This window comes from Sprattus sprattus, assembly GCF_963457725.1.
Source record: "Sprattus sprattus genome assembly, chromosome: 20".
Taxonomy (NCBI): Eukaryota; Metazoa; Chordata; class Actinopteri; order Clupeiformes; family Clupeidae; genus Sprattus; species Sprattus sprattus.
In genome coordinates this window covers 7,272,351-7,299,642 of record NC_137918.1, presented here as the reverse complement: position 1 = coordinate 7,299,642, position 27,292 = coordinate 7,272,351, and the positions used below count along the sequence as shown (strand labels likewise).

Here is a 27,292-nt window from a genome sequence, read left to right as displayed (position 1 = left end):
ACAAAAAAAGAAAATGAAAAGCGATGGAAAAAAACTAAATGAAACAGTATGACTGCCGTGTGAAGGGGCAGTTCTCTCTACTGCACTTCTGGTAGATAGGTGACATTTTCAGATGGTGATTCTTCAGCTGTTGAGGTGATTCTTTTAATACTCCCATCGATTCGACCACCAACAGCAGAGGCCAACGGTTCGGTCAACACCAGATGCGCACACACACACACAATTCTATTTACAAGGTCATGTCAAGGTCATTTGATGATGTGCGCATTTGGAGAACCCGCGGCAATATCGAGGACCAGCAAGTTGGCGGCTGACCATTTTCATTTCGTTTTTTTTTTCTTAAAAAAATAAAAAATGTTCAAGAACTATTAGCTTTATAAAGTATACAAAATACCACAAAGCAAAATAAAAATAAGAACGGATCATTTTTCATATATATATATATTTATATAGATAATTTTTTTTTTTCTCTGAGGTTCTAGAGCCTGAGGTAGATAAGTAAAATGCATATTAACTTGGTTTCCTGGCCAACCTATGTCAACACTCCCTCAGTTGGCAGTGGCCATGTCTCCGCCCTCCAGTTAGATATATATATATATATATAAAAATGCATCCAAATTTATAAAATGCCACTATCCATACATTAAGCCCCGCCCATTAGGCAAACCCCCACCCAGAGTCCCTTTAGGCCACACCCAGTCTCCGCCCAACAGCATGTGAGTGACGTCTTCACCCTCAACTCGAGGATCACTTCATTAACCAATTACAGTTCGCAAAATTTAGTTTCCTTAAATGTCCTTGACAAATGAAACTGAAACATTTGTGGGGAGGGTGTGCAACAGCCACACCGGCGCAGAGAAAGATACTTCCTTGTGTCCTTGTGTTTTTCTCGAGATCGTAAAAAAAGAAAAGTCTACATGGTTGTGTTGAGGTTGACACTCTCACAGCGTGGGCGGGACTGAAGGCAGGCAGGGCCGGGCTACAGGGAAGGGCGTGTCATGTCCTGTCCAATCAGCTCTGCATCTCCCGGGCGACCAAGCAGCTTCATTTCCTCCTGGCCAATGAGGGGCCAGAGGGGCTGGGCTTAGGCTGCTGCTGCCGCCTCACCTGAGAGAGGATCTCCTGGATACGGCGCTGGGCCACCTGCCACACACACACACACACACACACCTTAATCAGTTAGACACCTTAATCTGTCCCTTCTCGTATGAAATGAACAGGCGTAATGGTCATAGACTAGTCTATGAATGTCTATGAATCATTCACACACACAAATATAAAGTCAAAATTCATGGAAGCAAGTCCTGTTTATAATTATGTATGTGTGCGTGTGTATGTATAGGCTGATTGTGTGTGTGTGTGTGTGTGTAAAGGTTGATGGTGAGTGTGTGTGTGTGTGTGTGTGTGTAAAGGTTGATGGTGTGTGTGTGTGTGTGTGTTGCTGGTGTGTGTGTATATATATATATATATATATATATATATTATGGCATGCCGTTCAGGAAAATTAACATTTGAATATATATATACAAAAGTCTGAATATATATACAAAAGTCTGAATATATACAAAAGTCGGAATATATATATACAAAAGTCTGAATATATATACAAAAGTCTGAATATATATACAAAACGAAGTCTGAATATATATATACAAAACAAAGTCTGAATATATATACAAAACGAAGTCTGAATATATATACAAAAGTCTGAATATATATACAAAACGAAGTCTGAATATATATATACAAAACAAAGTCTGAATATATATACAAAACGAAGTCTGAATATATATACAAAACTCTGAACTCTGAAGCGCTCAATCCGTCTTTGTCCGCCATATTGGATTGAGCGCTTCCTATTAAATCAATGGTACCAAAATGTTTGTGATTACGTATTTTCTGCTTCATGAAACTCTGTTTTTCTGTTATATTGTTCAATTTTGACATTGATTTCTCACTAGAAATGCAATAATAACACGTTTATTTTACACCGTTTGACTTCACGAAGGATATTTTTAGAGGCAGGTTCCCCATTGATTTGACTGGGGTCTTGTCAAAACCTTCGTAATTCCTTGTTTTCTGCTTCATGAAATACTGTTTTTCTGTTCATATGGTAGGGTGACCAGACGTGCTCTTTTTCGGACATGTCCTCTTTTTGAGACCTAAAAAATGCGTCCGGCAGGTATTCCCAAATCGTCCGGGATTTTGCCTCGTCGGGTGCTTCACAAAATGTCATGTCTGCGAGTATGTAAGGGTAGAACATTTTCTGTAAACACACCCGCGACAAATGGCTAACTGTTGTATGATGAAGTACCTTATGGTATTTATACCCTTGGAATGGCCAACCTATCTAAGTCATGGTGGGTATTATTTTGTAGAAGGGAAATGGTCAGTAGCAATCTATAACACAATTATATGCTTATCCTACATAAACTATGGAAACTATTAAAAAAAAAACTATTCAATTCAATTAATTATGTCTTATTTTCATTGGTATATGCAATGAGGATTTCTGGGTAATCATTTTTTGTCCAATGTCAAGTCCCTATTTGATCATGTGACGAGAGGATACGATGTAGGCTATCCCATTTAAACGTAAAAATGTCCTTCGTTAAGTCAAACGATGCAAAATGAACGTGTTATTATTATTGCATTTTTAGCGAGAAATCAATGTTTAATCAAACTTAGCCATATAACAGAAAAACAGTATTTCATGAAGCAGAAAACAAGGAAGTACGAAGGTTTTGACAAGACCCCAGTCAAGTGAATGGAGAAATTGCCTCTAAAAATATCCTTGGTGAAGTCAAACGGTGTAAAATAAACGTGTTATTATTGCATTTCTAGTGAGACATCAATGTCAAAAGTGAACAATATAACAGAAAAACAGTTTTTCATGAAGCAGAAAATACGTAATTATAAACATTTTGGTACCATTGATTTAATAGGAAACGCTCAATCCAAAATGGCGGACAAAGACGGATTGAGCGCTTCAGAGTTCAGAGTTTTGTATATATATTCAGACTTCGTTTTGTATATATATATTCAGACTTCGTTTTGTATATATATTCAGACTTCGTTTTGTATATATATTCAGACTTTTGTATATATATTCAGAGTTTTGTATATATATATTCAGAGTTTTGTATATATATTCAGACTTTTGTATATATATTCAGACTTTTGTATATACAGCCGCGGAAAAAATTAAGAGACCACTTCAAAATTATCAGTTTCTCTGGTTTTACTATTTATTGGTATGTGTTAAAGTAAAATGTACATTTTAGTTTTATTCTATAACCTACTGGCAACATTCCTACCAAATTTCAAATAAAAATATTGTCATTTAGATAATTTATTTGCAGAAAAATGACAATTGGTCAAAATAGCAAAAAAGATGCAGTGTCTTCAGATCTCGAATAATGCAAAGAAAACAAGCTCATATTCATTTTTAAACTACACAATACTAATGCTTTAACTTAGGAAGAGTTCAGAAATCAATATTTGGTGGAATAACCTTGATTTAAAATCACAACTTTCATGTGTCTTGGCATGCTCTCCACCAGTCTTTCACATTGCCGTTGGGTGACTTTATGCTACTCCTGGCGCAAGAATTCAAGCAGCTCGGCTTCTTTTCATGGCTTGTGACCATCCATCTTCCTCTTGATCACATTTCAGAGTTTTTTTTATGGGATTCAGGTCTCGAAATTGGGCTGGCCATGACAGGGTCCTGATCTGGTGATACTCCATCCACACCTTTACTGGCCTGGCTGTGTGGCATGGAGCATTGCCCTGCTGGAAAAAAACACTTCTCAGAGTTGGGGAACATTGTCAGAGCAAAAGGAAGCAAGTTTTTCTTCCGGGACAACGTTGTACTTTGCCTGGCTGAGGTTTGTAAAAGACCATAAGGATTGAACCAAAGCCGACTGGAGGGTCTCCTAGTTCGTCTTCTCTGATGAGTCCAATTTCACAGTAGGTGCAAGACTCTGTGGCTTGTAGGCATCTCCAGGTCTCCGTCTAACCATCAGACGACCATGTGTTGGGCAAAGCTGAAAATTGGACTCATCAGAGAAGACGAACTAGGAGACCCTCCAGTCCGCTTTGGTTCAATCCTTATGGTCTTTTACAAACCCCAGCCAGGCAAAGTACAACGTTGTCCCGGAAGAAAAACTTGCTTCCTTTTGCTCTGACAATGTTCCCCAACTCTGAGAAGTGTTTTTTCCAGCAGGGCAATGCACTATGCCACACAGCCAGGCCAGTAAAGGTGTGGATGGAGTATCACCAGATCAGGACCCTGTCATGGCCAGCCCAATTTCGAGACCTGAATCCCATAAAAAAAAACTCTGAAATGTGATCAAGAGGAAGATGGATGGTCACAAGCCATGAAAAGAAGCCGAGCTGCTTGAATTCTTGCGCCAGGAGTAGCATAAAGTCACCCAACGGCAATGTGAAAGACTGGTGGAGAGCATGCCAAGACATGAAAGTTGTGATTTTAAATCAAGGTTATTCCACCAAATATTGATTTCTGAACTCTTCCTAAGTTAAAGCATTAGTATTGTGTAGTTTAAAAATGAATATGAGCTTGTTTTCTTTGCATTATTCGAGATCTGAAGACACTGCATCTTTTTTGCTATTTTGACCAATTGTCATTTTTCTGCAAATAAATGATCTAAATGACAATATTTTTATTTGAAATTTGGTAGGAATGTTGCCAGATGGTTATAGAATAAAACTAAAATGTACATTTTACTTTAACACATACCAATAAATAGTAAAACCAGAGAAACTGATAATTTTGAAGTGGTCTCTTAATTTTTTCCGCGGCTGTATATATATGTTGATGGTGTGTGTGTAGGTCGATTGTGTGTGTGTGTGTGTAAAGGTTGATGGTGTCTGTGTGTGTGTATATATGTTGTGTGTGTGTGTGTGTGTGTGTGTGTGTGTGTGTGTGAGTGTGTAGGCCTGACTGCTAGCCTCACCTGGCTGGCGTAGAAGTGGCCTGTGATCTTGACCACCACCTGTTCCTCCTCGTCTGGCGTCTGGTCCCTGGGCACCACCACCTCAGCACTGGACAGGTTCTGCAGCTCGTTAACCTGGGGAGGAGGAAGCACTCTCAAATCACTTCATAAACACCATTTAAATCACATCTAAAATCACTTCATAAACACCATTTAAATCACCTAGGGAGGAGGGAACGCTCTCAAATAAGTTTTAGAAAGTGATTTTAGATGTGATTTAAATAGAAAGTGATTTACATTGTGTTTATAAACACAATTAAATTACCTGGGGGAGGAGGGAACACTCTTAACTCTTAGGCTTAAACACCTTTAAATTAATAAAAATTCACTTAGCCATGGAAAGCTGTTTGCAGTGCAGGTGTGAAGGCCATGCCTCCAACCAATAAATAAATAAATGAAATGCCAGTTGCTGTGTGTGTGTGTGTGTCAATAAGTGTGTGTGCATGCGCGGATGTTCCGTACAGTTTTGCCTCCTTTCCCGATGACTCTGCCAGCAGCAGAGGATGGGACTTTGATGTGCGCCTCCAGCTTCACCTCCTCTTTGGGTCCAAAGAAGTTCTCCTCCTTGAGCTTTCCAAAGATACGGCCCTGAGCCTGCAACACACACACACACACACACACAATTAAAGGCTGGGGTAGAAGCGCACACACGCTGTTTGGATAAATGCTGATTAAAGGTCCACTGTGCTTTTTTGGCTATAAGGTGCTGCAGGAGGTTACCGTAGCAACATCTTTGTTAGATGTTACCCCTTCCACTTTATACGTCTCACGGAGCAGAATCATCGCTAAACACATGTTTAAACTAGCAGCGTGCACAAAACAAAATGAGTTTAAAGTCTTTTAAGGTTTAAGGTCTTTTAAGGCTTAAAGCCTACCTTGAACTGGGCCTCCGGAGGGCCAGAGATGATGACCATTCTCTGCTTGGCATCAGCACCGTCCGCTGGGGCAATCTGAGGGAGAAGCAGCAGCCGTGTTACCATGGCAATCCATCACGTTATAGTCACTCCTATATGGTCATCACACCAGCGGAGGCAAGGAGACCCAATAAAAATCCCTACCCAACAATAGTCTCAAAATAACATACATCTATGGCATATTCCAGGGGCCCTATTCAAAGCTGGGCCCCCTATTCAGAGCTGGACCCCTAAATCTTTTAGGGCCTCCTCTTCTTTTCTACATCTCTGACAAAATAGCAGCCGTGTTAGCATGGAAATCACTCTTCCAGTGCCTTTGGAGCGGCGTTACCATGGTAGTCTGTTGGCACCTGTCACTCACCTTGATTGACGCACCGGCGAAGCGGCTGAGCTGTTTGATGTGCTGCCCCTGTTTGCCGATGATGGCCCCCACTGCCAGTGCAGGGATGAACAGGTGCACAGTCTCCGTCTCCTGCGGACCCTGGAGGAGGGGGCATATACACACACACGGATATGATCAGCTACTATATGTACACATCTTTTCGTCCTGAAAACCTGCAGCTGCATGCGCTTCTAAGCAGGTCAGCATCTATGCGCGCACACACACACAACCACACACACACACACACAGTCACTTTGGGCAAGCAGCATCAGACAGACACCTGTCCTGTTAAAATCACCCTGTTCAAGCCTTCGCCAGTGGAGATCGAGCTGGACTGCCTGGCCAAAAGTGATAAATAATGTGTGCCTGCCCCCGTGATTCAGATCCACTCCAGAGTAGAATGGAGTCTCCCTGGGCCCATGATGCACTCTTCCGCCAAGTGGCATGAAAACTGGGCCGCTAGTTTTTCCTGCTAATCTTACTGACAAACAAACCACAGGGAACAGAACCTCCTTGGCAGGGGTGCAACAGACTGATTCCTACAGGGCTCACGGAGATCAACCTGAAGGGGGGGGGGGGGGACAGAAGCAGCTACACCCTGGAACAGCTGACATCTGACCCTTTCCTGACCTCTGACCTATCCTGTGGCTGTCAGTATCAGATCAGCATCACAGAAGCCTAAATACCCTACACCCTATGATCAAAATTATTGTTGATGGCATTCCTCCGGAAAAAAACAGGCAGACACTTGACCACAGAGTTCACCGAGACTGCAGGGTTGGATGAGAGGGACTGGGCAGGCAGAGGCAGGGACTGGGCAGGGTGGACTAGTGACAGATTCCAGTGGTGGTCTGTTCATCCAAAACTGTCCCTTCTCCAGTGTGCCATCTACTCAGACCTGTACGTGCTGCCAGTGTGGACAGGTGTGTGTGTGTGTGTGTGTGTGTGTGTGTGTGTGTGTGTGTGTGTGTATTGCCTGCTTGACCTGGTGTGTGTGTGTGTGTATGTATGTGTGTGTGTGTATGTGTGTGTGCATTGCCTGCGTGGACTGGTGTGTTTGCATGTTTTCTAAGATTGTGCATGCAGGTTTTAAAGCGCTGGCTCAGGGTCAAGCAAACACATTTCTTTTAGCATATTAGCTCCCTCGGAATAAACTAGTGGAGTCTTGGAAGCATGAAATAAATTAAACTCATTCTATCAAAATCACAGCTGATTAGATTACCAGCAACAATATTTTAAAGTAGGTGGCTAGCGCCATGTAGATAGAGGAGTAGAGGGTTCCGAAGGGGCAGAGTGTTTTGAGCTTGTGTGCTCAGAGGCGTGTCCACAACACAAGACTTCGGAAACACAAACGCTGAGGTTTGCAGTGCACGTCTAGGAGGATACTTCATTACTGCGGTAGCACCTTTGCAAGGACAGCCATGTTAGCTGTGTGGGCGGAGCCTACACAAGGGGAGCAGCCTTCAGAGCTCTGGCCCCCAGCCAATGAAATGCAAGCAGCCTTAAGCCCAATGGACACGTGAGCAGCAGCCAATCGTGCAGCGCTTTAGTCACGGGGGCGGGACTTACAGACAGGAAGGGGCTGGCTGCAGGAGGGACAGAGGGCCAAGGGGCATCCTCACTCCCACACGCACCGTACTAGAGAAAGAACACACACACACACAGAGAGACACACACACAAACACACAACCACACACACACACACACACACACACACACATTTAAGAGTTGGAGAGGACATGCACTTGCGCGCGCGCACACACACACACACACGAGAGTTGGAGAGAACACACACACACATTAAAGATTTGGAGAGGACATGCACGCGCACACACACACGAGAGTTGGAGAGAACACACACACACATTAAAGATTTGGAGAGGACATGCACGCGCACACACACACGAGAGTTGGAGAGAACACACACACACATTAAAGATTTGGAGAGGACATGCACGCGCACACACACACGAGAGTTGGAGAGAACACACACACACAAGAGTTGGAGAGAACACACACAAACATTCAAGATTTGGAGAGGACACACACACAACGTTCAAACCCTCAGTGAGACAGTCTGGTACGTAGGTGTATGTTCATGCTATTAGCATGCTGGTTAAAATGGGGACAGTTTAGGAGTTCAATTAGGGAACTGACTGGCTGATCATTTCAGTAAGGCTTGTAAGCCATTAGTACCGGCCCCAGGGTTGTTAGACTAATTAACTACTGTGTGGCCCTTCTTTACTGGGCAGATAAGGCTATGGCTACAGGCTAGCTCATAGGTGCTCTTAAGCAGACGCATAGGCCTCCTTCACACGGAGCTCCTGGGGAAAAGACAGGGATAACCCATCAGGCATTGCTAGTGATGAGTCACTATTCAAACATGCAGCTACATTCAGGAACATCTCCCTCCTACGCCTTTTCTCACACACACACACACACACACACACACACACACACACACCCCCCACAATAGACAGGGTGAGGGACAGTCCAGCAGATGGCGGTAGATGGATTAATGTGCTTACCCGCAATGTTACTGATTTCATTCACACACAGCCATACAGGCGTGTCCCCCTCTGTGTTACTAGGTCATCAGGAGGGAGACTGAGGGTGCAGACATTCCTGAGTATCGATCCCTGCTACCGTTCACACATGAGGCCATGAGAGAGACGCTCCCTTTCACACGAGGGAGACGCTCCCTGCTCCCGTTCACACATGAGGGAGACGCTCCCTGCTCCCGTTCACACATGAGGGAGACGCTCCCTGCTCCCGTTTACACATGAGGGAGATGATCAGACACTTCAGGGAGCTCCAGCTAAGCCCCACATACTGCACAGGACATGCCCAGTGTGACATACAAGCAGACATACTAACACACACACACAAAGCACCAACACACACACAGCATTTTACAGCCCCTTCCCCTTGTGGATACTCACACCAAAAGGGGGGTGTCCAGGACCAGCAGGAGGCGCTGACATCATGGAGGGGCTCAGTCCCCCAGACGCCCCACCAGGGAACAGCCCAAGTGCATTCAAGTTCAGGCCAGGGATCAGGTTGGACTGTAACTACAGACAGAGAGAGATTGGGATCATGTTAGCCTGTCTACACAGACATTGATTCTTTACTATAGTCATTAAACAGCGACACACCAAGACCAGGTCTAGGATTAGAGAGAAGAAGAAGAAGAAGAAGAAGAAGAAGAAGAAGAAGAAGAAGAAGAAGAAGAAGAAGAAGAAGAAGAAGAAGAAGAAGAAGAAGAAGAAGAAGAAGAAGAAGAAGAAGAAGAAGAAGAAGAAGAAGAAGAAGAAGAAGAAGAAGAAGAAGAAGAAGAAGAAGAAGAAGAAGAAGAAGAAGAAGAAGAAGAAGAAGAAGAAGAAGAAGAAGAAGAAGAAGAAGAAGAAGAAGAAGAAGAAGAAGAAGAAGAAGAAGAAGAAGAAGAAGAAGAAGAAGAAGAAGAAGAAGAAGAAGAAGAAGAAGAAGAAGAAGAAGAAGAAGAAGAAGAAGAAGAAGAAGAAGAAGAAGAAGAAGAAGAAGAAGAAGAAGAAGAAGAAGAAGAAGAAGAAGAAGAAGAAGAAGAAGAAGAAGAAGAAGAAGAAGAGCGCGAGAGACACTAGACTAACTACGCAGACTAAGATGCTTTGATTGTTTAATGCACAGGTTGCAGCTCAAGCCAATGTCAGGTCATGACCCTACAGGGCTGACGCAGGGGTGGGACCAGCCCACTAGAGGGCAGTGTTGAACATGGCTTACATTCATAGCAGCGATGTCATTGTCGTAGGCCTCTCGGATCTTCTTCATGACTTCCTGCTCAGCCTGGAAACAGGCCTCGATAGATCCTTTCACAGTGATGGTCCTCTCAGGGTTGTACAGGGTCAGATCCTGCAAACTGAGAGCGCGAGAGACAGACAGACAGAGACAGACAGACAATCTGAATGAATATGTGAGTGAAAGAGCAAACATGATTTAAAACCACTAGAGGGCGCAAAAGACAATCTTTGATCCAGGCAAAAGTGCCAGCACAGGTGGAAATGAATTAACAGTTACGTTTCCCATCATCTACCTATAGCTTTCTTCAAACAATGTATCTGTAGATGAAGGCAGAGATATAGAAAATTGGAATTACGGAGAGATGGTGATCTTGGTCTCTGTGTCCGTTTCGATTTTCTTCAGGTTTCGTCCTTCTTTGCCGATCAAACGGCCCACAAAGTTATTATGAGCCAGGATCTTCAAAGGGATCTCCTCAGTACTGGGGTGGGGGAGAGAGAGAGAGATTTGCTGTGTTAATAAAGTTAACATCCATTCAGTCCTACTGATCTTGCCTGTAAAGACTGAAGTCTCATGGGATAGACAGTGAGGTTAGGAACAAGCTGTCCATGACTGATTTTTGTGAAGCCACATCCTAAAACTAGCGTATTTCATACCGAATGAACCGTATCAGACTATTATTATTGACTAATTTGCTCGTCTGAAGTCAATAAGACACATCCATATGTTGTCACAGCAGTACTTTAACTGATCAAGTTACAGATCATTAGACCACAAACACAAAGACCACAGTCTATAAGAACACGGCCTTCGGACGAGAAAGAGTGATAAAGAGCAAGAAACAAGAGTAAGGCAGAGAGGGGATGACAGTGTTGTCCCTTCTGTCTCAGAGACAAACACCAGTGTGAATGAGGGAGGACACCAGAGAGAGACACAAGTGTGAGACAGAGGGGGACGATATGAGAGTGAACTTGAGACACAAGTGTGGTTGAGACTAGAGAGTGAGGTCGAGTCTCCGTCTGCCACTCGCTTGGTCACAGAGCTCCCTCTTAGATTGGGAGGGGCACACAGAACGAGAGCGTAAACGAGAGGGAAGAGTGAGAGGGCACTAGAGAGATTTAAACACGTGTGACTGAGAAAGGGACAGACTGACAGAGCAACTATGACAAGGGGAAGGATGATCAAGGAGAAGGGAGGGAGTGAGAACGTATGATGGAGAACAAATGATAGAAACAGCAGAGAGAAAGAGAGATAGATAGTCATAGATAAATAGATAGATAGATAGGAGAGAGAGTCAGCTTCATGGAAACAGAGAGAGAGAGCAACCAGCCTGCCTAATAGAAACAGCGAGAGTCAGCTTCATAGAAACAGAAAGAGGGCGAGCCAGCCTCATTGAAACAGAGAGAGAGAGAGAGAGAGAGAGAGGAGAGGAGAGAGACTCATAGAAACAGCGAGAGTGCGAGCGAGCGGGAAAGAGAGAGAGTCAGCTCCATAGAAACAAACAGCGAGAGCGAGCGAGCAGTCAGACTCACAACTTGGTGTCCATGGCTTCCTTCTGCATGATCTCCATGATGCTGCGGCATGCGGCGCTGCAGCCCTCGGGGGTGGAGTGCACTGTGATGGGCTTCTCCGCAGCGCCCGCATTCTCCTTACGGTGGATGTCGATCCTACACACACACACACACACACACACACACACACACACACACACACACACGTGTGAGCATTCTTGCACACATACACAGAGACTAAACAATACCACACACCCATGTACAGAGGAGCATGAACACACACACAGGCATAAGCGCAGGCACAGACACACACACACAAAATTCTTTAAAGCTTAATACGCCAAAGTGCTGCAGTAGGGGTTAAGTGACACGGTTCCTCTGATGTTCCACCCAAAGACAAGTCATCTTTAAGGGTAACAGGAAGTTCTGCATCGTGCAGACCACAACATTGAGAACCGTCCTTTACTAAGTTAACCCTAGGCAATGAGGTCATGACAATGACCTAATCAACATGCTACTCATCTGGGGGCGTATTCACAAAGAATCTTGGGGCTAAAAGTAGCTCATAAGTGGCGAATTTAGGAGAAACTCCTAAAAATAATGGGCGTGTCAGTCTTAAATTTAGGACTCCTATTTTTTTTTACTAAGAGCAATTCACAAAATATTTTATCCCTAAAAGTAGCACCTAAGTCTAGGACAGCTTAAAACTCCTCATGAGGACTCCTAAGTCACTAAGACCTATTCACAAAAAGTCTTAAAATGGCTGAAGCCAGACGCAACGTGTTGGAGACAATGAACGACTCTGAATTGTTGAGAAGATATCGTTTAAACCGTGAAGGCATCAACATTTTACTAGAATTAGTGCGGGATGCAATCACGTCTCCAACTATCCGAAACAACCCAATCAGTCCGGAAGTTAAATGTTTGATAACATTAAGATTTTTGGCTACGGGGAAAATGCAACTTTGCAACGCAGACGACTTCAGAATATCGCAATCATCAGTAAGCCGATTCATTCATCAAACAATCACCGCACTCTGTAGACCACACATTGTACAACAGTTTATCCGGTTCCCTTTGGACAATCGCCTACTTCAAAGGATCAAGGTCAATTTCATGGCGTTTGCAGGAATGCCCGGTGTCGTGGGTGCCATCGATGGAACACACATTAAAATAATTGCTCCATCCAGAGATGAGGACGTCTTTGTAATCCGCAAAAAGGTACATTGAATTAATACACAGATAGTGTTTGATCCAAATTTCACAATCATGGATATTGTTGCGAAGTGGCCTGGATCTACTCACGATTCGCGCATTTTAATGGAGAGCGCGGTTTGCGCCAGCTTTTTGAGCGGCACCATGTACCTGCTGGATGCCACTTGTTGGGTGACAGTGGCCATCCATGCAAGACATGGCTTTTGACACCCTTCCTCAATCCACAACCGGGAGCACAGTTGAACTACAACATGCAAGTATACGCATGAGGCCTATTTTGGTGACACAATACCTGTAGCCGCGACGGCTCTTTTAAAGTCCACTCCGCAATCTCCATCCTACATTGTGACTGGAGCGCATACCACCGCTTCTCGCAGTCAGACAGAGCGACACACGGCAGGGAATGAAGCATTTATGTTAACACATATGTCCTCCCATGCCTCACGCTTATTTTTTGTGGTCACCCCACAGCCAAATTTAGCTTTTATAACTCCCTTCCTCTCCAGCACACTCTGGGCCAACATGGACAGTTGGTCCTGGGACCAGTTCGACTTTCTCTTACGTCTCGCCCTCGTTTCGTCCATTATGACAGGAGGACTTAAAGAGCCGTATAGACTGATATTTGAAGTGTTTAAGGGCTGGAAATATGCAGATTACCTAATAGTTTGCAGGGAGCTTTAATTATTACTTCCTTGATTTCATGCAATTTCCGTGTTTTTTTCGGCAATTTCTCTTTCTTTAACGTGCAAAGTGTCATTCTCGTTGGATGCACAAACTTGTCATCATGCGTGTGCATTCTGCTAAGTGCACTATCCATAACTATTTAATATGACTTCATTTTAAGCCTAGGTTATTCTCTTATTTTCTGTTGATTTAGTGGGATCGTTAGGGGGATGTTAGGACTGAGTTTTGAATGAGAGCGCCTGTCAGCAACCAATCACCGTACGCACCGCTTCTAAACTCGTGGATGAGATTGGACATCATCCATAGCAACAGAGTTTTTATCTTAAGCTTAGGAGTTGGTATTATCCTTAGTATGAGTAGGTCTCAGAGCCGTTGTGAATCACTTTTAAGAAATTACTCCTACGTAAAAGGTTTTAGCGCGAGTTAGGAGCACTCCTAGTGGTAAGATAAAAGGCTTTGTGAATACGGCCCCTGAAGAGCCTGTCATTTCAAAGTGCCTTTACCACACTGAAATGTTTGCTTCTTTTAGACTGTATTGGTACCTTCGGCTTACCGTGTCTGTGTGTGTGTGTGTGTGTGTGTCTCTGTGTGTGTGTCTCTGTGTGTGTGTCTCTGTGTGTGTGTCTCTGTGTGTGTGTCTCTGTGTGTGTGTCTCTGTGTGTGTGTGAGCGCTGGGTATAATTTCTGGTCCAGTCTTACTTTGAGTGGGTCTGTTTGGTGATGTTGCGGATGGTGGAGCCCTCCTTGCCGATGATGGCTCCCACAAACTGCGTTGGCACCAGAATCCTCAGTGGCACGTCCGACTGCATCCTGGGCCGAGCGCCCAGGGAGGGGGAGCCGGAGCGAGGGGTTCCACGGGAGCCCATACCTCTGCGGCCCCCCAAGCCAGGCCCCTCGGGGCCAGTGGCCAACTCGTCTGGGATGAACGAGACCTTCAGCGCATAGCTCTCCATCATGAAGCCGTTCAGCTTCTCCATTGCCCTGAAGCGCGCACACACACACACACACACACGTTAGCAGAGAAGGGACCCTTAGATGACAACCAACTCTGAGCCCCAGTGTCAGCTACAACCAAGGATAGAGGAGGGGGGGGGCGTTCAACCAGCAGTGGGCTGCAGAGAGCTGTTTGGCTCAGGGAGGCATGTGGTAGACCCATACAATTCCCAACGGTGGAATGGAAAGTCTCTTCCCCAACACCCGTGTTCCATGTCAATCCCAGACTCAGAAGTAAAAATCACCCTATTGGGGCATGGGCACCTTAAGTTTGAACTGATCTAGATTACCGTGGACACTCATATCACAACTACGAAGACGAATGTTGTACATGTCCATTTGCAAGGGCAGACCCAATTAGCCATTTTCCAATTAGTGGGTGGCTCTGATATGGCCCTAATGTGGCAGACATCCGTTGTACAGCAAGAGAGATTGAGGTTTCTAGGTCTTGGGAGGCAGTACCAAACACAGCCCACAGCTCTATTCAAAGACACGAAACTGACCATCAGCCACAGCAGTTACCACATGAAGCAACTCTAACACCTAGCAAACACCGCTTGGCCTGGACCCAAACATGCAACCAAAGCATCTAGTTGGTGAAAATGCTGTGACTACACCAAGTTTCTTATACACACACACACACACAAAACACACTTTGACTTTGTAAAATACAGAAGGATGGAGAGGAGCTGATATGGTGTTGGGGGAGCAGAGCAGAGCAAGAGAGCGCAAGAGAGAGAGAGAGCGAGAGAGAGAGAAAGAGTGTGTGTGTGTGTGTGTGTGTGGATGAGTCACTTACTGTCTGGCTTGGTCCTTGGCTCCATAGCGTACGTTTACTACAGCTGTCTCCGTCTCTGTGTTCACTGTAAGACACCAACAAGAGAGAAGTGAGTTTAAAGGGAACAGGAGGGTGTGTGTGTGTGTGTGTGTGTGTGTTTAATGTGAGACACTAAAACAAGACAGAAGTGAGCTTAAAGGAACAGGAGGGTGTGTGCGTGACGTGTTTAGACATTTTACCTTGTTCACAGCTTTCAACTGTGCCGTACTGTGCCAACAACCCATCCAGAACCTATGAGTGAAGCAAAGAGAGAGAGAGAGAGAAGAGTCAAGCACAACAACTCAATGCTCAAAACAAACAAACAAATTTGTGTGTGTGTGTAGAATCTATAGCATCGAAGCTCTACAGGCTTCACAACACAAACTCGCCCCGCATAACACACACACACACACAAACACAGGAGTGGAGTTGGGGCCTCTGTTCAGCTCACACTACACAACTTCTCCCCATGATTCTCCTCCTCATAACTAACGGTCTCTGGTAGCTTTGCATGATCCCGGGGTATAGCTGTAAGGTGGTCCCATGGTATAGCTGTAAGGTGATCTCTTTAGGGAATCAGTCAAAGCAACAGCCGCTTGTGATTGGGTGGCTGACAAGCCCCACAAACTAATCTGATTTGTATCTGCACAGTGAAACACAGGATTATTTATTCAGACACACACACACACTTGCTTTGTTTTGGTTGGTGTTTAGCAGCCCCGTGTTAATATGGCCACGGAGAAGAGGCATCTAAAATGAAAGTGGTCTCTGTTAACAAGTGGACAACAGGAGCTTGAGCGGAGAGATGAAGGCACATGTGCTCATCTTGACATCACTTCCTTGGCCTAACGCACCAAGCAGTAACCATAGTTATTAACTTGCTTGATACATGTACAATAGGGGAAATGTTCTGATTTGTATAAATCTCCATGGCTACTGAAATGATGGGGAATGTTCTGATTTGTTTTAAATCACCATGGCTACTGAAATGATGGGAAAAGTTCTGATTTGTATTAATCACCATGGCTACAGAAATGCTTGCTGAAACGGAGCAAGAGACATGAAGATGCTGAAGGAGAGCCCAGGATCAGTCACAACCATGACTGCTTCTGAAAAAAATTAAGCTTCTGATCAATTTACAGGTTCCTTAGCTGTCAGCTTCAGCATCTAGCCCAGCCTGTCGAGCAAACTTATTTTTTTTCCCTAAAAGCTTAAAAAAAAAAAAAAAAAAATACAGAATTTTCCAACGGTGCTTCCCAGAATTCCCCGTCATGTCCAAATGACACCGAAGTAGGGAAGAGAAAGTTCTCCTTAATCATTGATCTGGGGTGATGATTGATATAGCTCCCATGTTTTCACACTCTATGATCTGATTTGTGTGCTATATTACACAATCTGGGGGTAGGAGGATTGTTCTGCATGCCCTTTCACTCAAGTCTATTCTAAGAGTCCTGGTTGCTTCTGAAGCTCATTCAGAGCCTCCAGGTGTCATGTGCCACCATAGTGTCAAGCCTCTGGACAGCAGTCCACACGTAGAACATTGCCCTTGTATTCATCAATAAAGAATGATTTGGGTCACACTATACAACACAAGGATGTGAAATTAGTTTGGAACCTGCTTTAATGGGACCCTTCCAAACAGGGCAGCAGACCATTTCTAGTCAGTAGACCATTTCCCACCATTACAACAGCAGCGCTAGGCACACTAAATTTTTCAAAATAGCCAAGTGCAAAATAATGTGGCGCAAGTTGACCATTTGCATGTGAATATAGTTTGATTTGATGGACGTGCTTTCAGGCATTTCAAAGCTAGTGACGGTATGATTTTGAGTAATAACAGTCGGAGGTCTTTGCAACATAGTGAGGATAACGGCCGCTGCAATCTCAGATAGTGGGATCACACCATTCACACTTGGAAGGAAACTACTAACTTGGCGGCAAGAGATCACACACAGGTTTGGCCAGTGTTGGAGATACTGGAGAGACAACAAATTGGCAGGGAAAGAATCACACCTAAAGCTGGCTTGTGCTATCTCTAGGAAAAAAAAGGCCCGTGGTTAAACCAGGCAAACTCCTTGAAAATGAAATTAGTAAAACAGTTTGCTTACACTCCTTTTGTCTAACAAAAATGACGTTCAGTTCTAATCACTTATTATTATAATGGTTTTAAGTGTTGCTAGAAAAAATGTGTGCGGTCAACCAGACAGCTGTGCGAAGCCACCTATAGAGTTATCATAAAGGCAAGTGGGACTAGCCAGTTTAAAACTGCCCATCAGGCTGAAAACGTTGTTCAACACCGCCACGTCCCATCCAATCCCCTTCTGCCGTCTAATCTACCAATCAGGCTGAAGACGCTGTTCAACACCGCCTTGTCTCATCCAATCCCCTTCCGCCCTCTAATCTAGCCAACGGTGTGGACGCAACCAGTGGTTACGCCGAACTGGGAGGCCAGTGGTGGTGACTGATAAAGTCTGGCTTAAGCTACGTGCTCCTTCACCCAGAACTGCCTGCCTCCCTCCCTCCCTCCCTCGGTTCCCACAAGGGTCAACGAGCAGGCCACACACTCGTATATATGCATAGCGCGCACACACACACACACACACACACACACACACTCATATATATGCGCACATCTCACACCTCACACATCACACACACACACACATACATGCACACATCACACACACACACACATACATACATCACACACACACACACACACACACAGACATATATCCATACCACACACATACATATGTGCACATCACACCCTCCCGACCCCCCTCGCTTGCCCCCAACTGACTACTCAGACTTGGGAGGGTCCCTCCCGCCCTAGGCAGCCAATCTTATTGGTCAAAGCAGTTATCAATCAGGGAGGCCCCTGTTCAGCTGATCAAAGGACAATGCAGGAGGGGGAGGGGCTTACATTCCAGAGGCCCCTAGTTGAAGGGGCAAGAGAGAGATGGGGGAGACTAAGAATGAGAGTGAGCAAGAGAGAGCGATGGGGGAGACTGAGAATGAGCGAGCAAGCGAGAGAATCAATGAGCGAGCAAGAGAGAGAGAGAGAGAGAGAAAGATGGGGGGAGACTAAGAATGAGCGAGCGAGAGAGAGAGAGAGATGGGGGAGAGTGAGAATGAGTGAGTGAGAAAGAGAGATGTGGGAGAGAGAGAATCAATGAGCGAGCAAGAGAGAGAGATGGGGAGACTAAGAATGAGCGAGCGAGAGAGAGATGGGGGAGAGTGAAAATGAGCAAGCGAAAGATAGGCGAGAGAGAGAGATGGGGGAGAGTGAGAATGAGCAAGCGAAAGATGGGCGAGAGAGAAAGAGAGAGATGGGGGAGAGTGAGAATGAGCGAGCGAGAGAGAGAGAGAGATGGGGGAAAGTGAGAATGAGCAAGCGAAAGATGGGCGAGAGAGAGAGAGAGATGGGGGAGAGTGAGAATGAGCGAGAGAGAGAGAGAGAGAGAGATGGGGGAGAGTGAGAATGAGCGAGCGAGAGATAGAGAGAGATTGGGGAGAGTGAGAATGAGCAAGAGAGATACTGGATCTTTGTGTGGGCTGACCATGCTGAAACGCACACACACACACACACACACACACACAGTGTCGGGATGCTCTGGGCTCAGCCCCTGGACATGAAATCACTCCATAAAGACTACCCCAGACACATGCTTGCAAACATACATGATGAGGCTGCCAATCTAACACACACGCACGCACGCACGGACGCACGCACGCACGGCTTATTTATGGTTTAAGCTTCAATTGAGTGAAAGTCCTACATGTGCATTGTATGTGTGTGTGTGTGTGTGTGTGTGTGTGTGTGAGACATTCCTAAGATGCTCCAAAAAGTGAAAAATCAGGTAAACAGACAGACACAGGCACACAGACACACACACTTGAAAGTCTTATTTATGGTTTAAGCTTCAATTGAGTGGAAGTCCTACATGTGCATTGTATGTGTGTGTGTGTGACATTCCTAAGATGCTCCACAAAGTGAAAATCAGGTACACAGACAGACACACACACACACACACACCACACACACACACACACACCAAACACTCCGATGAATCATGGCCCAGTCAAGAGGCATTTCTCACTCACCTCCCACTGCATGTGAGGTGGTATGTTCCTGATCTGGAGTTTACAGCTCCTGAGCGGGGGAGAGAGGAAACACACTTTTGTTAACGTTAAATACATACAGAAATAAACAAAAACAAAAAACCTGACGAGATGAACAAGACAATTGACGGCTAATTAAATCAAAAGGTTTTTGCCCATCCTGAGAGCAGGAATCACACTAGCCGCCAGGGGCCCCATTGGACAATCACAGGACACCAGACCTACTAATCAGGGGACACCAGCCACTGGTCTACCAATCACGGGACACCAGACTCTGGTCTACCAATCACGGGACACCAGACTCTGGTCTACCAATCACGGGACACCAGACTCTGGTCTACCAATCACGGGACACCAGACTCTGGTCTACCAATCACAACCAGACTGTGGTTGACCAATCACGGTGACTGTCAAAACCACGACTGGGCTTCCTGCCAACCCCACCATCAAACTGGATTTTAAAAATTAAAAAATTGATTTTTTTTCAAACAACCTAGCCTCTTTTTAAATCTGCACAACCACTTTCAGCTCATCGCTCATGTAGTGCTGGATTGGTTTTCAACCTCCAATTCACACACACGGTTCCCAACCAAATTTAGAGCACATTCCCCCATATTTGCCCCCAGGTATTGTGGACTGTTATGTCTGGCTTTGCAAGACCAATATCAACCATGAACAGTGATCCCCCTCCAAGTTTGATTTGACATTTGAAATTTTGAATAAAAATAAATAAAAACTAATTGAGAGGGAAATTAAAGAGACTGGTTAAGAGAAGAAAATTAGTAAATAAAATAAATAAATAAATAAAATCAATATCGGCAGCATGGGATATGGAGTTGTAGTCATCCTGGTGAGGCATGGAGCAATCATCTCTGCCAGGACACACACATGCATAACAACGTCATAAATATGGTGTGTGTGTGTGTGTGTGTGTGTGCACACGCTTGTGCTCCTGTGTGTGTGTTACAGAAGGTTTTATCCTTTAATTAATATAATGCCCACAACAGTGTCTTCAAGCCACATACAGCAGAGGGGAGGAGGAGGAGGAAGAGAAAGTAGTGAGAAGTGAGCGTGTGTGTGTGTGTGTGCGTGTGATTGTGTGTTCTACAGCACAGACACATGGGCCATCTAAGCCATGACATTAAAAATGATGTGACAACATCTCAGGGGGGTTAGAACGTTCACATTCTAATAGTAGGAAGCGTCTCCTAGCGACGGAGGAAGCATCTCCAACAAGAACAGAGGACCGCCAAGACTCACCGTCCAGTCAATGCACCTCCTAATAACAATAATACTACTAATAATAATACTACTACTAATAATAATAATAATAAGTGAGAGTTATTTGACTATGAACACCTGAGACCTAGGGATAAACGTGGAGTTTCGTTTCGTTTTAAGCTAAATTTGCTTTGAACTATGAGCTTTCTGCACACTGCATCACACAGACCTAGGGCATGGTTGCGGTTAACTACAAGTCAGAAGCCCAAACAACATTCATCTTTAACTGTTAAGGTTCAAAGCCAACACAAAGTTAAAGTACAAAAGATAGCAAACCAAATTCCCATGATGACTGGAAACTGGCTCTACATCAGGTGTTCATATTGAGCTGGCCTTGAAAGCCACCTGTGCACAGGTCTCAAAGCAGCACACCTCAATACAAATGGCCATTTCAGACCCTCTCCCCTAAGCGATTGCTAAGCATTTGAACTATTACTCCAATCTATGTTTATGGTTACATTTATTCATTCATATGAAGAATGCAGACACTTACTGTTTATTCAAATATTAAACACAAGTATTAAAGTTTAACATAAATTAGACCCCGCCCCCCCATAGTGGAGGTGTGCTTTGAGATCTCGTCACCCCCCATAACGGAGGTGAGTTGAGACCTCGTCACCCCCCATAACGGAGGTGTGCTTTGAGACCTCGTCATCCCCCATAGTGGAGGTGTGCTTTGAGACCTCGTCATCCCCCATAGTGGAGGTGTGCTTTGAGACCTCGTCATCCTCCATAGTGGAGGAGTGTTTTGAGACCTCTCCGCCCCAACCCCCATAGAGTAGGTGCATTTTATACAACTGTTGGTGGCCTTCCTTATGCTGTGCCAGGCTATTGGTTCCCTGTAGGTGATTTAAGGCCGATACACAGGACATTATTTCAAGCAGGATTAAGCTAGGTTTTACAATCGGAGCAAAATCCCGAGGTCACAAGAATTTTTATTTTTTTTCAAAGCAAGTCCCATGATGAGCTGAAATAACAACCTTGACCTTCTTAGCGGCCCAGGGCCCAGGGGGGCAGCATTATGGAGCGGCCAAGGGCGGTGATGCTCAAACAGGAGCCGTTCAGGGGACCCGTCTACAGCGTACTACCCAACCCACCGGCGCTGCTGTGCACCTGGGATATTAGCGAGACAACGCACACTAGCCACGCTAATGTAACTAACCAATACATCCGTTCTGGGCATCCTCATGCCCCAGTGAACACAGCTTCAGAACCGCTCAGAGAGTGTTGCTCATTTACAGATCAAACTAGAATGGGCATGGATTTTTTCTTTCTTCCAGCTTCTAATCCATTTGCCAACCTGCATTAGTCTGGCTGTAGAGGGCAACCCAATGTTTAAAATCTGTTCAAAGACCATACTTCAGATAGATAACCAGGATAACATGACCTCTTCACATCCAATGTTGCTTCACTTCCAGAAATCAGTTTATAAGCCCACCGAGAGAGAGCGGACTCACTGGTCTAACTTCACAAAGAACTCTAGGAGAGTAGGGAGTGTGCGTTATTGGTCATAACTTTGCACCACGTAAACAGCAACTACGTCCAAAGTCTAACATACGTGCATGTGTGTTGACACCTTGACCTGGCCACAGGAACAGAATGTACAGAGAGACACACAGACAGAGCTCTACTTTAACCCTTCGCAAGTGAGCCGCTCCCCACCATGAAGGAAACTTAAGAGCTGCCGCTAGCTCCCACAGTAAAACATCTGGAGGAAGCGTGGTCCTATGTTTAGTTTAAACAGAAGTTAAGAAAAAAATTCAGCAAGACTTTCAGTTCAAAATACATTAAACATATTAGTACACCTCTTATCTTTTATATTTGTTTTAACAAAAAAAAAAAAACAAGGCATGAAAGATGATGTTTTCATATTGCAGGTAAATGAAAGGTGGTTTCCAGTTGTGTATTGGATAGTACATATTATTCAGACTTTTAAAACATGGGAATAGAATGCACCTGTTAAATGCATTTCTGTAAATTTGACTTATTCTGGGCCACTAAAAACAGCAATGCTGCACCGTTTGAGCAGATAAAGCAAAGTTTTTTTTTTTTTTCAAATATTAACAAAAGCTGAAAAAAATAACTGAAAAAAAACTGTTGGAAAAAAAAAACAGTACTGAATTACAAGGTATGCATAGCATGGCTTTAAAGAGGCATTTAATGTCCAGTTAGCTTTAAAACATGCTGGTTCAGTGCAGCTGGGGGCTTCCAGTTAGCATGTTAGGCTACCTTCAACAGTTTACCGCCAACAGAGGTGTGGGGTGGATGTTCTATAAGATTTATTCAAAAGGCATTTTACCACCCTTTTTTAATTGTTTTATTTATTAAAATCACACAACTAAAAAAGGGCCACTCCAGACGAACAACTAGAAAAGATGAAGCTGTGCACACACACACACACACACACACACACACACACACACATAACATGTCTTATGAGTAGTCTGCCAGAACATGCTTTTGGCCCTGAGCCAAGAACATGTTCTCACATTCCAACACATTCTAATCTATTCTCACCATTCTAAATGTACACACAAACATGCCAAGTCAACACACACCAACCAACGTGCATGTGGCTGAACTACTACAAAATTTCAGTTCTAGGTGTGTGTGTGTGTGTGTGTGTGTGTGTGTGTGCACACGCGCTTGTAAGTCACATATACATATATATATATATACACATATATATACACACACACTCATGACAAAAGTTTGATACACTGTGTGGATGTGAAGCTCAGACTAAACTTTCATCTTAAAATTAATGGTAAAAATATCTATGCAATCAATTTGGCCCAATAAAAAAAAAGGAACAATGACAAAAGGTGAGGGGGAAAATACAATAAAATTGAAAAATCCAAACTACAAGCAATCCGAGCTACAGCATCCCAAATGTTCCCATCAGGGCCCTACTCTGTGGTGGGAATGTGCTTCGGAATGCAGGATGACCCTATAGGCAGGGGGACCCCTATAGCGGCAGCCCATGGGAAAAACCCAGGCTCAGGAAATAGTGATCGGGTACACTAGAACACATCTTCATTCTGTAGGAGAACTGGTGCGGCGCACGCATGCACACACACACATACAAAAAGGCCAAATAGTTTCACTATAAATGTCCTAGAAGTGAAGGTAATTTATAAAAAAAATAAAATAGATAAATAAAAAAAAAACACCCTGTTTGTGAGAATATAGGTATGACACATGAACAACCATTTTTTTTGGGTAAATCCAACAATCTAATTCATATGCTGTGGTCAAAAATAAAATGGGTGCATAGGCTACCACATAAAAACTAAAAATAGCAATACATCAAATATCTCAGTTCTCCTTTCAAAACAGTATTAATTAAATTATTTAAACATACAAGTCAAAGAAAACGTAATGTGTGGAGATCTGAAGCGTATGTGCCAAGTCGACCTGTGACCTACATAACTAGCACTATTCCATCTCGGGCTAGCGTAGCCTATATGCTTGTGTATGAGTGTTTCCAACGTCTTTAGGTGGGGTATTTTTCCCCCTTCTCAGGTGGGGCTACTACCTCGCCTTTAAAACACACACACACACACACGTCTGCAAAATTGTACACACTCACTCCGTCACACAGAAACACACACACACACACACACACACGAAAACCTCTCGATAGCCACAAATTACACATGCAATTTTACGATTAATGGTTATTTTTCGCAAAATTAATTACGGTTAAAAACACCCAGTGTGTCCTCCCCCACATATGAATATGACACCAAAATCCATCGTTAACGACGGAGATGCACACGCCCCTAAAGCGTGGTAACAGAGCCATCGCCTGCAGGGAGTGGGTGGGTGGGGGCTGGGGCAACACACATGGATGTATGGACTTCCCAAAATGCACTGCTGTGAATGGGCGTGGGTTTGACGCTCGGCCGCTCATTGGCTCTCAACAACTACAGGCAACGTGAATACCCATGCCCTCTGACCTGCGTGAGGCATACACTCGCTTTATGGACGGGACTTTCCGTGTGAGCGCAGCCGGATTTCACCAACATTTAATAAATGGTGTCAGATGTCTGTATGAAGGCTACTTGAAAAAACACAATTCTATATCATTTTACTGCCACATTTGTTGATTTTTAAACCCACAAATGGTGTGCCATCAGACTACAGGCCATTATGTGCCTGACTTACAAAATACACCGTAGTTGAATCACTCACTTTTCTATCCATCTGGCGAAAAAAATTGATTATTTTTTTTAAATGTATTATGTATGTAGGCCTATCTATGTCCAAAAGTATGATAGCCATGTTGGTTTTTTTTTTTCATTCTGTTAAATTTCTGTTTACTGAGGAAGCGCCATACGTCTAATTAGAAAAGTGTATACGTAAACCGCAAACAAGGCCTGGTCGTTCGTGTAAGCCAACTAATGTCATTAAATGGCATTATTATATTTTTAAAAATGAAAAAGTGTTGTGCAGTGAAAGAACAAGAAGCAATCTTCGCCAAATCACATAAGGTCCTATTATGCTGGCTATAGGGGACGATTGCGTATATATCAATTACGGAATACCAGCATTTTAATCACAGCGGAGTTGAACCAAAGGCCGGTGACGCCATTACACTACTACGCCTAAAAGCGGATCTCTTCACATGTGCTAGATGGTGCCCCCATGGGCAAGGCCCTCCCAGACCACCCCAATGCAGGTTTCCGTGACGGGGCCTCAGCCTTCCAGTTCTACTCGTGCTGCTGAATCCATCTCGTGCATAGGAAGAACTGCATAGTGCGTGAGGGGGAGGGGGACGTGTAGAAGGGGCGGAAGCGCGAGATCTTCTTTCTTCCAAATGGACGCCAGGCGCGAGCATGGGACCTGTGACTACACACAGCACTCTTTCAGACTTGCAGATTACATACAGCCACAGCCTCAGACCGTATTTTGTTTTTGCAATAACCTTCATTGCTCGCCATAGATCGTCAAAATTATTCAGTTAAAAAATGTTTTTACAAAAAATACCCCAGATACGTTATTTGAAGCCACAGCACATTATCACTCTGCACAATTCTACAACACACCCATAAGACTGAACACACGTAGGATAGGCCCATTTTAATGTCCCAGGTTAAATGAACAAACACATCCTCAGCAGTTATTTCCTGTTAACCTCCCAAAGCACAGCCGTGGCCTAAGCATGTGACCAGCCCATATGGCCTTCATGCTTAAATTAAAATACACATGCAAGACATAGGTTCCCCATTCTCCACTTTAAACTAGACTCAGAAAAGAAAATGCTCGGCATTATAGCCATTTTAAGCAACTCTTACAGTCAGTCATCAAAACAATACAAAATAATAATAAAAAAAATATATATAGCCTATATATAAATGGCCACATAATCAACTTCAATAAGCCTGGTGGTGAATTAATTTACCTTTGTCTTTTGGGTACAGAGTGTTCCACTTCTAGTAGTTTTCCGTGAAGTTCTACTTTACCTAGAGGAAATGAGATTCTTTTCAATTTTCTTGAAATAAAAACGTAGCCTAGTAAAGACAAAATGCACAGTCACGTAACATTGACGCATTAAATATTAGAGGGATACATGTTTTTGCAGAAATTTCAACTTTTTCTCAACAAAGTTTTTAAAATCTCAACAGGCAGCTTAAAAGAGTTCAACGAATTCCCAAAGGTTAAATATGGTTGACAAAACTTGCCCCCACCTCCTTCGCCAGAGAGGATCACTAGGCCCGAAAAAGAAAATTCACCAAACGCTTGGAATTCCTGAGCTTTATGGCTGGCATAAAAACAACAAGCCGAAGTATATGCGTTGTACCCCAAATTAGCCATTAAGCACCTCAATTTATTAAAATAACTGAGACGAGTGCTTCGTGGCCTATAATAGACTAACGTTACATTGGCTCGACTTGCTATGGCCCTGCAGAATGGGATATGATACAATGTAACGACTTGTAGTTAAATTGTACCACTTTAGGAATCATAATGTGGCCTACATTGTGACTCTTTAAAGCCAAACTGGGAGAACATTGGGAACGGGTCTACTTAATCCAAACTCGAAAGACAATACAGAAAGCAACAATACTCGACAGTTATTTAATAGAAACCCTGCCATAAGCATTGAGTTTGGACAGGACGATGCTTGTACATGCGTCTCCAAGCTGTTCTCTTGGTCGTGTAGCGTCTCAATCAAACATGTAGCCTACAACAGATTTAATTTGGTAAGAAAGAAGTGGACGAAGAGCTGCAGGAGATTTCAACCTGGTAGGGACCGCCGTGACACCACAGCCTCCCAAAGAGCAGGGACCAACCTTTTTCCGTACATATGGACGACTTTTTTTGCAACGCCAACATTTCAAAGGGTCAAGTGCCGCTTGCCCGCCATGAAAAGGAATACAAATTGAACACAATTTAAACTCACCTGAGAGAGTGTCGATGGCCTTCATTGCTACCTTTTCATCCGGGCAATCTACAAACGCGTACCCTGTTTTAATGAGAAACGGTCCGCTATAAGGGATCTTCCACTGCTCAAAGATACTTTCCAAGTCGACCGCACTGGCCTCTTCGCTTACGTTGCCGATATAAAGCTTGTTCAT

General features: G+C 44.0%; 1 protein-coding gene across 1 annotated transcript; it reads right to left on the bottom strand.

Moving 5' to 3' along the window:
- Window positions 1–644: 644 nt before the first annotated feature.
- On the bottom strand, window positions 645–27,292 carry igf2bp3 (insulin-like growth factor 2 mRNA binding protein 3; the record flags this gene model as incomplete). Its single annotated transcript, XM_080859091.1, has 16 exons — window positions 645–1,143; window positions 4,977–5,090; window positions 5,478–5,609; window positions 5,891–5,965; window positions 6,291–6,410; window positions 7,881–7,949; window positions 9,254–9,382; window positions 10,068–10,203; window positions 10,441–10,563; window positions 11,615–11,749; window positions 14,192–14,473; window positions 15,285–15,348; window positions 15,503–15,554; window positions 19,410–19,458; window positions 26,116–26,176; window positions 27,118–27,292. 16 exons carry the CDS (start codon window positions 27,290–27,292, stop codon window positions 1,045–1,047), a joined length of 1,815 nt encoding a protein of 604 aa, XP_080715217.1. The 3' UTR covers window positions 645–1,044.